This window comes from Xenopus laevis, chromosome 6L (assembly GCF_017654675.1).
Source record: "Xenopus laevis strain J_2021 chromosome 6L, Xenopus_laevis_v10.1, whole genome shotgun sequence".
Lineage (NCBI taxonomy): Eukaryota > Metazoa > Chordata > Amphibia > Anura > Pipidae > Xenopus > Xenopus laevis.
The window spans coordinates 24,117,348-24,130,421 of NC_054381.1; the positions used below are offsets into that span (position 1 = coordinate 24,117,348).

Genomic DNA, 13,074 nt, shown 5'->3' on the forward strand with positions numbered 1-13,074 from the left:
GACTTTCGGTGCATGCGCAGTGGTTCAGGAGCGGAAATTTACTCCAACTACGCATGTGCCGAAACTTCCGAAAAAGACCAAAGAAAGAAGATGGCTGCCGTGAACTCCGAGGCCAGAATCTGCACAGAGGGGTAAGTAAAAAATTAGGGGCATTTGCCCGGGGTGGATTATTCTAGGTTGAATTCTCCTTTAAAGGCCAGGATCATCAGTGCAAAATGTCTTTCTAATTTGCTGCTGAATGGCTTATGTAGAATGAACACAACCAATAATGTGGCATAATGGAATAATAATGGTGTATAGAACTAACACAAGTAACACAAAAACAGCGGTGTTTCTTCTTTTGTATAACGGATACAGTAATTCGCATGATGCAGAAGCACAAGATGGTGTCGGCCTATAATAAGCATTGACAGGTGCACCAACTGAATACTCTTGAGACAAAGCACCACTTACTATACGACCGGTCTGAGACATATAGATGCAACGACCAATAAAACCTAGAAATCTTTCTGCAGATTTCAACAGCACTATTAAAAAGGTCAGTTATTCTGTCTGACACTCATTAACTACTGCTGATAAACCTAGTTCATAGCACTTATAGGTTCGAGTCTTCATCGCTGCCCCCACCCCCAAGATTAAATCTAATTTATATTGTGAGGCTTTCATCTACTGAAGGCATCTGCTCATAAACCAGAGTATTTCAAAGCACATAATATATAGATATTGTGAGAGAGATTCATTAAATAAACCACAATTATTTTTAAAGTGGAACTACCGCGAAAATGAGCTTCCTCATAATGAAATATGAGGAATATACAATCAATTAAACATTCTGCCTTGTTTCTGAAATAATCAAGTTTATCTTCACTATTCCGCTCATATATTATAGGGGGGCTCCTTTCCTAGCAGATGATAGAGCTCACTCAAATAACTGATTCCAGTAAAAACAAAATATAACAAAATAACTGCCCTTTGTACAAATTCTGCATGTAGAGACATGATGTCTTGTGATTATAATAGAGTGAGCTTTAATACATCTTCTAGGCAAAAGGAGCCCCCCTATAAGATATATTGGATCATTCATCTGACACCCAACTCCTGAATGAAGACAGAATGGGGAGAACAGATTCTGAGAGAGGAATAGTGAAGATAAACTTGATAATTTCAGAAACAGTACAGAATTTTTAATTCATTGTATTTAGAAAGTTTCTTATTTCAGTATGCTGGAGCTTATATTAAATTTTCATTTCCGCGATAGTTGCCCTTTAAGATTACTTTGAGCTCCCTGGGCCTTCTGTTGAACAGAGACACCGAAATTCAGCTGATAAAAGCTACCCCCTACTAGGCTCATGTCTGCCACCAACATACACTTTATTCACATCTTACATGCATTTATTTCAGAGGAACATCCTATCACTGCTCAACTCAAGAAGCTGTAATATACTGAAGTCTAGATCAGACCACAGACTTTAATGGATGCTGTATGCAAGCACCTAGCATATACGTACTATAAGGCAACGTATGAATGGCTGGGCATATACAATGAAAGCCCAGGACAGATCTATCTGCAGCCAGCCTGCTATGTGTAAGTGAAGACGTCTGCACCCTATACATCTTACTTGGTATGTTCTATCTCGTTCTGTCCCGAGTTATTCTTTAGTAGATCACTGTTGAAATCTGGTCTCCCTATTTTAACATAAGTGCAATTGAATAATAAACAAGGGGAATAAACAGCGATCAAAAACAAGGCAATGGATATTTTGGCATATATTAAAGTATAGATAAGAGATAAAAAAAAATGAAACTTGCTGCAGTGACGATTAAACAATGACATTGAAAGTCCCCGGGAGATGGAACACACCGCTGGGAGGATGAAATATCATCTGCTCTCCAGTTTCTTTCCTTCTAGCACCATCTGTATATCTTTAGCATCCAAAGTTTCATACATCAGTAGCGCTTCTGCCAAGTTTTTATGCTCCTTAGCGTGGGTTTTCAAGAGGTTCTTAGCACGTTCATAGGAATCCTGGGAAAGGGTAAAGGCAACAGACAAAATAGTAAGAACAATGAAATAACTAATTATTGAACGCTGTGGAAGTAATTTTGAGAAGACCAGCTAATACGGCCTCTGTTGGAACAATATGCATTTGTACTGCACTACAGGCTGTCCAAATACCTGCCAGCTACCCCCTAGGTACTACTTTTTCCTCTAAATGTAGCCATACACTGCAAGATTTGCTCGTTTGGCTAAAACCAAATGAGGGTAATCACTAAAAATTGCAGTACAGCAGTAAAAAGTGACTGGAGTGTTTCAGAGCACAAGTCACATGACTGGGGGCAGCTGGGAAACTGACAAAATGTCTAGCCCCATGTCAAATTTCAAAATTAAATATAAGAAAATCTGTTTGCTCTTTTGAGAAACGGATTTCAGTGCAGAATTCTGCTGGAGCAGCACTATTAACTGATGCGTTTTGAAAAACGCAGTATCCCTTTAAGACAGAGATTTTTTACTTATTCAGTCAAAGCCCACTTTCAGGGCCCCATAAGATCATAAATTTTGAAATGTGTTCACCCTAACTGACACTTAAACTGGGCTTGCAATAGCAAATATCCGTTATCCAAAAGGACCTTCGACTGGGCTTCCCTAGAAGGGGTGAGCCCACAGTTTGGGAACCACTTCTCTATGATGTGCACTCATAAACACACAAAAGTTGAAACAAATATTTAATTTCTTTAATACATTTTAAATGCTCCAAGTGTCTACGTCCAACCTTTTGGCAAAAGCGTAAGTAATAGAAGCAGGACCGAAATGAAAACTCGGCTTGGCAGATGTACTAGGGGAGAGTTGTGTCTTGCCCAAGGGCTTGCCATTCACACTGAAGTATTGAATCCTTTTTGTTTGCAAGTAACCATTCCTATTTAACCTAATGAGGTTAGTAAACGTGATGTCCAGTAGCGACTGGTTAACAAGAAGTCCAAAAAGTTGTGACTGGATGATCCCCAACCAGTGACTCTTGGGTAACATGTTGTTTACCGACCCTTTGGAAGTTGCTCCCTGTGGCCTCAAAGCAGATGCTTATTTTTGAATTCCAGGCTTGGAGGCAAGTTTTGGTTGCACAAAAACCAGGTGTACTGCCAAACAGAGCCTCCTGTAGGCTGTCAGTCCACAATGGGGATAACCAGATACTCAATTGAAGCCCTTATTTGGCAACCCAAGGACATTTTTCATGCTTATGTTGCTCCCCAACTTTTTTTTACATTTGAATGTGTGCTATGCACAGCCATAATGGCGGCACAGTTTATAATAAGCAACTTTGGTCATCTGCAGGTACAGCTTATGAATCTGTGCATACAGCAATAGGGCTGGATATAAATTAGTAGCACTACATAATAATTTGCAGTAGTAGCCTGCATGCCAGTGCCTACCTTTAGAAGTGTTCTGACTTCTTGTTCAATTGAAGCTTGTGTTTCGGGACTAATTTTCCCCATATCAGAGTAAGTCATAACTCCAAGCTGTAAAGAAAAGGTACCAATTTTACACTTGCTGTACATATCTCTAACTATAATCCGGGATTTTCCCTACTTTACTACTGTCATTTAGGCATAATGTCCACCAATTAAATGTAAGCAATTTGGTTTACATGTTTACATGCACCCCTGCAAAAAAAAAAAAAAAATAGCTGGAAGGTGCCATTGTGCACTTCCACTCATCACTCCTTGCTGGCAGCCAAATTTTTATGAAGCAAGGCAGCTGTAGAGGAAACCGACCATCTGAAGTCCAGACCCCCCTGTTCCCTGGGTTCCCTTGAGTCTCCTTTCTCTCTAGTTATGCCACTGGGTACTAAGCATATTGTAAATATGCCAGTAATTAACACAAAGCAGAGAAGCTTCAGTCAAGACCCAGCCCTAGTAATGAACATTTATCTCCACCCCAAATAATAAGTACATAAAAGTACATAAAATGCACAATATCACTTTTCTATGCCAAATCAGGTAATAGGTAATTTTGCACAAATTATCTTAAAACTAACTAAATATTTTCTTTACCTTTTCGCTCATTCCAAACCTAGTTACCATCAGCTTAGCAATTTTTGTAGCACCGTCAAAATCACTGGATGCACCTTGTAATAAAAAACAAAAAAAGCCTTTAATTCCCATTTCATGCAGGTGATAAAAAGTAGCAAACACAAATTTGTGGCTTATGGGCTACCTGTTGTGATTTGGTCAGTGCCAAAAATGATTTCTTCTGCCACTCTTCCACCCATGCTTACATCCATTTGAGCAAGAAGCTGAGATCTGGTCTCACTCCAGCGATCGTTCTCGGGAAGTAAGGACACCTACAAAGGGGAGTCACGAATGAGTTGATTGAATTTGGGTACAGGTTAATTTGCATACAAGATGGCAGCGCTGCTGCAGCGTGATAAAGGGAATGCATAGATACACCCCTTAAAGGGAAACTTAGTGCGCCCAATATTATTATAGATACAGCACCAGACTCTCTCCACTTCCTCCTTGAACTTATTCCTGTTTAATCATGATTACTGCCTTGATGTATAGCAAATAGAATCCCATCCACCTATGTATATCAAGCTAGGCATCCGCAGAGACCTATAAACAACTGCATGCACATTGTACAGTATAACAAAACTTAGCTTTAAAGGAGAACTAAACCCTAAAAATTAATATGGTTAAAAATGGCATATTTTATATCCTGAACTTACTGCACCAGCCTAAAGTTTCAGCTTTTCAATAGCAGCAATGATCCAGGACTTCAGACTTGTCACAGGGGGTCACCATCTTGGAAAGTGTCTGTGACACTCACATGCTCAGTGGGCTCTGAGCAGCTGTTGAGAAGCTAAGCTTAGGGGTTGTTGCAAATTATCAAGCAGAAAATGAGGTTGGTCTGTAATATAAGCTGTAATATAAGGCTGATTAAATTCTGATGCTAGTTGCACTGGTTTCTGTGCTGCCATGTAGTAATTATCTGTATTAATTACTAATCAGCCTTATATTGGGACATTTCTATTCTATGTGTACTGTATATTGTGAGTGGGTCCCTAAGCTCAGTAAGTGACAGCAGCACAGAGCATGTGCAGTGAATCAGCAGAAAAGAAGATGGGGAGCTACTGGGGCATCTTTGGAGACACAGATCTTAACTGCTAAAGGGCTGTGATTGCCTTGGGCTGGTACAGAAGCACAAAACAAAATGTACAACTAGGGATGGACGAATTTTTTCGTCTCGTTTCGCTGAAAAAATGACGCAAATAGACTTGTATGGCGGCGGGCGTAAAAAAATTTTTGCCACGCGTCAAAAAATTTTCGCAGTGCGACAAAATTATTTTGACGCCCATAGACTTTAATGGGCGTCTGCGACATTTCACCAGCGGCGAATTTTTGACGAAACAAAATGGGTCAAATTCGCCCATCCCTATCTACAACATTTCTAGCTACTTCTTTAGTTAAGCTTTAGTTCTCCTTTAAGGTCCATCCTCTTTTTAAGATGCAAACAGATGGTAATTCAAACAAATGACAGTAACTTACATGTCCAAGTGTGGGTCCTCTTGGCATGATTGTTGCTTTGTTGATGGGCATTGCATCTTTTGTGTAGTACGCAATAATTGCATGGCCGGACTCATGGTAGGCAGTGATTGTCTTGTTTCTGCTGTCTATTTCTACACTTCTTCTTTCGGGTCCTAAATAGTGCAAGGAAACACTTTATCCTTACAGGTCAATACAAAAATTAAACATATATATAGGTAACCACCAGTAGATACAGTATGCTATACATTCGTCCAAATCTCTGAATCCATCATGAAAGATTCAGCCAAATAGCGAACCGAATCCAAAACCTAATTTGCATATGCAAACGTTTTTTAATCAAACAAAACGTTGTTTGATTTCCCTTCCTGCCTCTAATTTGCATATGCAAATTCAGTTTTGGATTTGGTTTGGCCATACACGAGGAGTCTGCTGAATCTGAATCCTGCTGAAAAATTCTGAATCCTGGATTCAGTGCATCCCTATTTATAATACATTTTATTATAATAGTATAATACATATATAATCTACAGTCTGGTCATTTCCCTATGGGACCAGACTGTAAATTATATCCTTATAAACGGCGCGTTCTTTCGTCAGAACGCGCCGATTATAAGCTTAAAGAGACAGCACTCGCAGCTGCTGCCTTGCTTCCCACCGCTATAGCTTTCGGGCTCCACATTTCATCACTTCCCACAACGGATTTACCCGTTTAATGCGATGAAGGGCTTCTCTTTCCTTCATCGCATCTCTCACTGCTGTCACAAGTCTCCTGCAGCTGCCTCCCTGGTGTCGCTTTCCTCACAGGATTCGGCTCCATTTTCACTCCCCCTCCCGTCCAGTGTCTGAAGTCTCGCTCCGCCTCCCTTACACTGCCTAAATCTCGCTCTGCCTCCCTTACACTACCAAAGTCTCGCTCTGCTTCCCGTCCACTCGCTCCCCCTCCTTCCCTGCATGACCCGTCTCTGATGCAGTAAAAGAAAATGATGTGACACAGAGGGGGAGCGATTCTTTAGATAGTGGACGGGAGGGGGAGTGAAAATGTAGGGGAATCCTGTGAGGAAAAGAGCGAGACCAGGGAGGCAGCTGCAGGAGACGTGTGCCATTTAGAAAGCAAGAATAAAATACAGGTACCTAAAAGAGCTGCAGTTAAAGATAAAAATCAACTTGTAGAGACACTTCAAAAAAAGTAAAAGTAAAACTGAACCCAGAAACTGTAGATTATAATAGATAATGTACCCCCCACTTAAAATTTATAAAGATATTAATAGTCACCTCGGAGTTATGTGACCTTTTATATGGTCACATAACTCCTCGGTAACAGAATATCTTTATAAATTACAGTAGGGGGTACATTATCCACTATATAATACACAAAAGCCATGACTATCTTGTAAATTATATCCTTATAAACGGTGACTAGTGATATCATCAGTTATAAACGGTGAGTAGTGATGTAATATTTGTCACATGACTCACTGAAACTTGTGTATTATAATAAATAAAGTAGGGATGCACCGAATCCAGGATTCGGTTCAGGATTCTGCCTTTTCCAGCAGGATTCGCCCGAATCCTTCTGCCAGGCCAAACCGAATCCGAATTTGCATCTGCAAATTAGGGGTGGGGAGGGAAATCGCGTGACTTTTTGTCACAAAACGAAGTAAAATTTTTTTCCCCTTCTCACCCCTAATTTGCATATGCAAATTAGGATTCGGTTCGGTAATTGGCTTCGGGGGTTCAGCCGAATCCAAAATAGTGGATTCGGTGCATCCCTAAAATAAAGTAACCCTTGTTGGAAAATATGAGGATATTAGAAGTAATATCCTTTGGCCTCGTACTTTTATACGGTCATGAAACTCCTCAGTGACTTATAATATCCTTATATTTTACAATAGAGGGTACTTTATTCACTATATAATACACAAAGCCATGAATATATTGTAAATTATATCCTTATAAACGGTGAGTTCTGATGTCATCAGTTATAAACGGTGAGTTCTGAGGTCATTTCTGTCACATGACTCACTGAAATTTGTGTATTATAATAAATAAAGTACCCCCAGTTGCAAAATATGAGGATATTAGAAGTTACCTGGGAGTTCCATGACCTGTATAAAAACACTCGGCCTTCGGTTTTGTGTTTTTATATGGTCATGAAACTCCTCGGTAACTTATAATATCCTTATATTTTACAATAGGGGGTACTTTATTGACTATATATACATTATAATACAATAGCTACACTTGTTGGATTGGCTGAAATACAAGGAATTCCCATGAGGATGTTCTACTGCTATGTAAAACTTTTTTCAACTGACCCATAAGTATTTTGTCCTTGGCGAACTCCAGTTCCTTCATAGTCACCATGTCTTTTTCATCTACTGCAGCCTTCAGTGCAGCTTGGTTGACCAAATTCTCCAGTTCTGCTCCGGAAAATCCTACTGTTCCACGGGCAATGATCTCCGGGTCAATAGCTGTAGGATTTATTTTAAAAACACATACAAATGAATAGAACAACACTATTTGTACAGAAAATAAAAGACATAAAAGCCATGTATGATAGTTTGAGATCATGACAATAAAAAGGGTTTTTGTTCCACACACTAAAGGCTTTTAAAGAGGTGATTCGCCTTTATATCAGCTTTCTGTATGTTAAAGAACGGCCAATTCTAAGCAGCTTTTCAAATAGTCTGCATTATTTATTTTCTATAGTTTTTTTAATTATTTGCCTTTTTCTTCTGACTCTTTCCAACTCTTAAATGGGTGTCACCGACCTAAATCTAATTACAATGTTCTGTAAAACTACAAATGTATTGTTAGTGCTACTTTTTATTACTCATCTTTCTATTCCGCCCCTCTCCTATTCATATCCCAGTCTCTTATTCAAATCAATGCATGGTTGCTAGGGTCATTTGGATCCTAGCCACCAGATTCTTGAAACTACAAACTGGAGAGCTGCTGAATAAAAAGCTAAATAACTCAAGAGACACAAATAATAAAAAATTAAATCCAATTGCAAATTGTCTCAGAATATCCCTGTCTACATCATACTAAAAGGTAACTCAAAGACAAACAACCCCTCTAAACACAGCTACTCACTTCAATTTCTCCCATTCAGTTGAAAGAGAAGCACAGTGTGTCTCCTGGCACCTGTTCCTATTATTTAGGAGCCAAATGACCAATGGCAATTCCCTTCCAACTGAAGAAGAAATGTTCCAGTGCAAGAAGCAACATTTTGACAAAGGTTACAAATAAGAGGAGATGCTGACAGACCGTTCCCTACTCCTCACGGGAACTTCTCATGATCAGTGACCCCCCAGTAAGGACAAAATACCATAACTCGAAGCTTTTTAACACAAACATCAGAAAAAAAATATGTTTTAACTTACCCACATCAAATTTGATTTTACTGAGGTACCACTTCAAAATTTCAGTCCGACCCTTCACGTCTGGTCTGGGGACTGTGACCTGCATATCAAACCGTCCAGGTCGTATCAAAGCACTGAATGAGATGGGAAAATAATTCAGTAAGTTGCAGTGGAAAGCAGGCTGGTCATTTTCTATAGATATAAGCAAAAAAAATGCATCCTCTACAGAACTGTTTCACTATTTATTACTTTATGCTATAAGCATTTGATTAACAGACCTTGCTATGCTTTTTATGAAATGCGATATACATGTAGAATATGTTATTAAACAGATATTTGAGGGTTAAACAAGTACAGGCCTCTTCATGCTGACATATGGCAATTATACTTCACTGCAAAATCTCATCTCTCCCTAAACCAAAATGATGCGTGTCTGAACAGTTGTTTAACTTCCATTATATTTTGTATATTGTATTCTAAAGATAATATTCAGACTTGTTGGCAATGATAACCCATACATAGGATTCGTTGTTGCTAAATATAAAATAAAATGTTCAATTTTGCAATTGTTTCCCTGGTTAAAAGGTTGGTTCACCTTTTAGTATGCTATAGAATGGCCGATACTAAGCAACTTTTCGATTAGTCTTCATTATTTTTTTTTAATAGTTTTTTGCCCTCTTCTTCTTCTGACTCTTTCCAGCTTTCAAATGGGGGTCACCAACCCCATCTAGTTAAAGTGCCCATAGACGTGCATCTCCCGACCTGCCACTGATAGTCAGATGGGCAATACATGCAGAGATATTATCGGTAGCCGACAGAAATTTCCTAACATGTCAGATCAACTAAACGACCGATCGCCATCTCACAAAAAATGTCGGGGCGCTCCATACACAGCCTGAAAATCGTATGAATCAAATCTTTGCGTCTATGGCCAGCTTGAGGCTACACATTTAATACTCTTCTTCCTCTCCTATTCATATTCCAGTCTCTTATTCAAATCAGTGAATGGTTGCTAAGGTAATTTGGACCCTAGCAACCAAATTGCTTAATTTTACACTGGAGAGCTGCTGAATAAAAAGCTAAAAAACTCAAAAACCAGAAATAGAAAATGAAAACCAGTTGCAAATAGTCTCAGAATATCACTCTCAACATCATACTACAAGTTAACTCAAAGGTGAACAACAGGATAATCTAATCATGATACTGTAGGATATTATTGTAGGATAATATCTTGTATATATTGATATATATTGTAGGATATTAGAGAGAACACATTTGTTTTATATCATCTTTGCAGACATGAAGGTACAGAATGGTGATCATAATTATATATTTAAAACGGTCCTTATTTCCATGAGCTAAAACTCATATTACATTTTTATTTTTTCACCGATAGAATTTTTCACCGATAGAATTTCCCTTTAAAATGAAAATCCATTAAACATATCTGTATAAAAAAAAGATGTGATCTTTGCACATACTTATCCAAGGCTTCTGGGAAATTCGTTGCTCCAATGATAATAACACCTTCATTGGGTTTAAAGCTGAAGGAACAGAAGAGTGAGAGGTTCAGTAAACCACCCAAAACATACAAACGGAGCCATGTATAGAATACACCAAACAGATGAAAGAGAACTGCTAATGCATCACTTAGAACGGGTATAAGCAACATTTAGCTCTACAGGTGTAGCAGAACTAGAACATTCAAGTATTCCTCAAAACACTCGCAGCACCCGGTAGAGTCATGCAGCAGGACGAGTACCCGCAAAAACCTGCAGTACCCTGCGGGTTGTGGGTAGGAGTTCCGGGTGCAGGTATAGACACAGGTCTGCCGTTTGGGCCACGGGTCTTTTCAATAGCTATTTTTACTCCTTTTTTCTGATCACGTCTACTTCCAATGATGTCACTTCCCATTTACAATCACAGCACTTCCTGATTCTTGAAGGTCAGCGGGTCACGGATAAGGTACTTGCGGGTTGGGTAGGGTAGAGGGTCCAAGCAGGTAAGAACGCGGGATGCGGGCTACGGGTCGGGTGCGGATTCCAAAAATGGACCTGCGCAGGACTCTAGCACCCGGAGCCTCATTCACTTATTAGAGTTTAAAGATTAAGAATTTAATTTGGGACAGTAAAGCTAATCCATCAAAAGAATACAGAAGCAACATTTATACTGAGCAGTTAAAAGCCACCACTACGCAAAGCCTGGCACTACATACTGTGGCAGCAAAGAGCTAGTACTCTGCACACACATTAATAAATAAAGAAAGTGTTCATACCCATCCATTTCTGCAAGAAGCTGGTTAATGGTTTGTCTCGAGTAGGGATGCATGGGGGATTCTATTCTCTTGCCCCCGACTGAATCCAGCTCATCAATAAATATAACACAAGGTGCATTGGCTTTTGCTTCTCCTAGATAAATCAACAATAATAAGAAGTAATTTGACATTTTATTAACTATTATTGTACAGAATTAACAATGTGGGAGAGAAAGAAAAATAGTAAAAAAAAAAGTGAAAGGAACACAGCACTTTAAAGGGGTTGTTCGCCTTCAAACAACTAGTTGTTTTCAGATAGATCACCAGAAATAACGACTTTTTCCAATTACTTTCTATTTTCTATGTGAGAGGGTTTTTCTAATATTGAAGTGTAAAGCGTCATTTCATCCAAAGCAGCTCTAGGGGGGTCGTCGACCCTGTGAACTATTCTAAATTGATACATTTAGTTGATCTATTTCTTATCTTTGTCCCTGCTGAGCAGAATCTCTGGGTTTCATTACAGGCAGCTGTTAGACTTGATACAATAGTTGATAATACTGAAGAGATGCTGCTGAGAAATGGATCAACTAAATGTTGCAAAATTGTAACAGTTTAGAGTCTGTGCCTGAATTACTGAACTGCCAGACTCAAACACCAGAGACACAAACATTCAACTTTAATCTTAGATTTTGGAAAACGATATCCCCAACATGAACATTTAAGCAACAGATAGTTTACCATATTAAGTGGCATATTAGAAAAAAAAATCTTGCCAAACTGGAATATATATTTTAATAAATCTTGCCCTTTTACATCTCTTTCCTTGAGCCACCATTTTGTGATGGTCTGTGTGCTGCCTCAGAGATCACCTGACCAGAAATACTGCAGCTCTAACTGTAAAAGGAAGAAGTGTTGAAGCAAAAGACACAAATCTATCTGTTAATTGGCTCATGTGACCTAACAAGTATGGTTTGTTGGTATGTTTGTGTGCACCGTGAATTGTACGATCCCAGGGGGCGGCCCTTATTTTTTAAAATGGCAATTTTCTATTTAGAATTACCCAATGGTAAAAAAAGTATATTATTATGAAAATGGTTTGTTTACATGAAGCAGGGTTTTACATATGAACTGTTTTATATAATATCTTTTTATAGAGACCTACATTGTTTGGGGATATAGTTTTCCTGGGAATAAGCTAAAAACAACTGAAATTAAAAAATTGTTTGGAAGGTGAAGAACCCCATTCCAACACTTTTTTATAGTTCAGTTGTTTTCAGATAGATCACCAGAAATAAAGACTTTTTCCAATTACTTTCTATTTTCTGTGTGTGACTGTTTTTCTAATATTGAAGTGTAAAGTTTAATTTTTCACCTTCTTGTGTCTCTCTGAAGCAGCTCGGTGGGGGGTGGGGGGGAAGGGTGTCACAGACTCTGTAAACTAAATTGATAGATTTTCTTTGTCCCTGCTGAGCAGAATATCTGGGTTTCATTAAAGGCAGCTGTTAGAATTGATACAATAGTTGCTAATACTCCAGAGATGCTGCTGAGAAATGTATCAACTAATGGAGCAATTTGTAACAGATCAGAATCTGCACCTGGAATATTGAGTCGTCAGGATTAAACAGAAGATACAGGAACTAGCGCCCTCCTCCATATTTACAGACCTGTGCCCGCCATGTGGTCACGTCACTAAAGGGGAGGGGCTAAGGTTGCCACCTTTTCTGGAAAAAATACCGGACTTCCATCATTTTTACCGGCCAGTCTTGTAAAATACCGGCCAGGTCGGTAAAATACTGGCAAGGTGGCAAGCCTAGGCGTGGCAGGCGCAAGTCTATAAATTCAGGGAATGGAGGCTAGCAGTGTGAGGCTGCGCATGAGCGGAGGTGAGCGCTCAAGCTGAACCTGAAGATTTTTTTG

The 13,074-nt window shown here is 39.1% G+C and overlaps 1 protein-coding gene across 1 annotated transcript in view; it reads right to left on the minus strand.

The window, feature by feature from the left end:
* Positions 1 to 1,352: 1,352 nt before the first annotated feature.
* yme1l1.L (YME1 like 1 ATPase L homeolog) overlaps positions 1,353 to 13,074 on the minus strand; it is a 34,396-nt gene continuing 22,674 nt past the window's right edge. The window contains 9 exon segments of the mRNA NM_001091123.1: positions 1,353 to 2,023; positions 3,424 to 3,510; positions 4,045 to 4,118; positions 4,208 to 4,334; positions 5,539 to 5,690; positions 7,854 to 8,009; positions 8,925 to 9,037; positions 10,385 to 10,447; positions 11,179 to 11,311. Of these exon segments, the coding sequence (NP_001084592.1) occupies positions 1,880 to 2,023; positions 3,424 to 3,510; positions 4,045 to 4,118; positions 4,208 to 4,334; positions 5,539 to 5,690; positions 7,854 to 8,009; positions 8,925 to 9,037; positions 10,385 to 10,447; positions 11,179 to 11,311 (1,049 nt within the window). The 3' untranslated portion in view covers positions 1,353 to 1,879.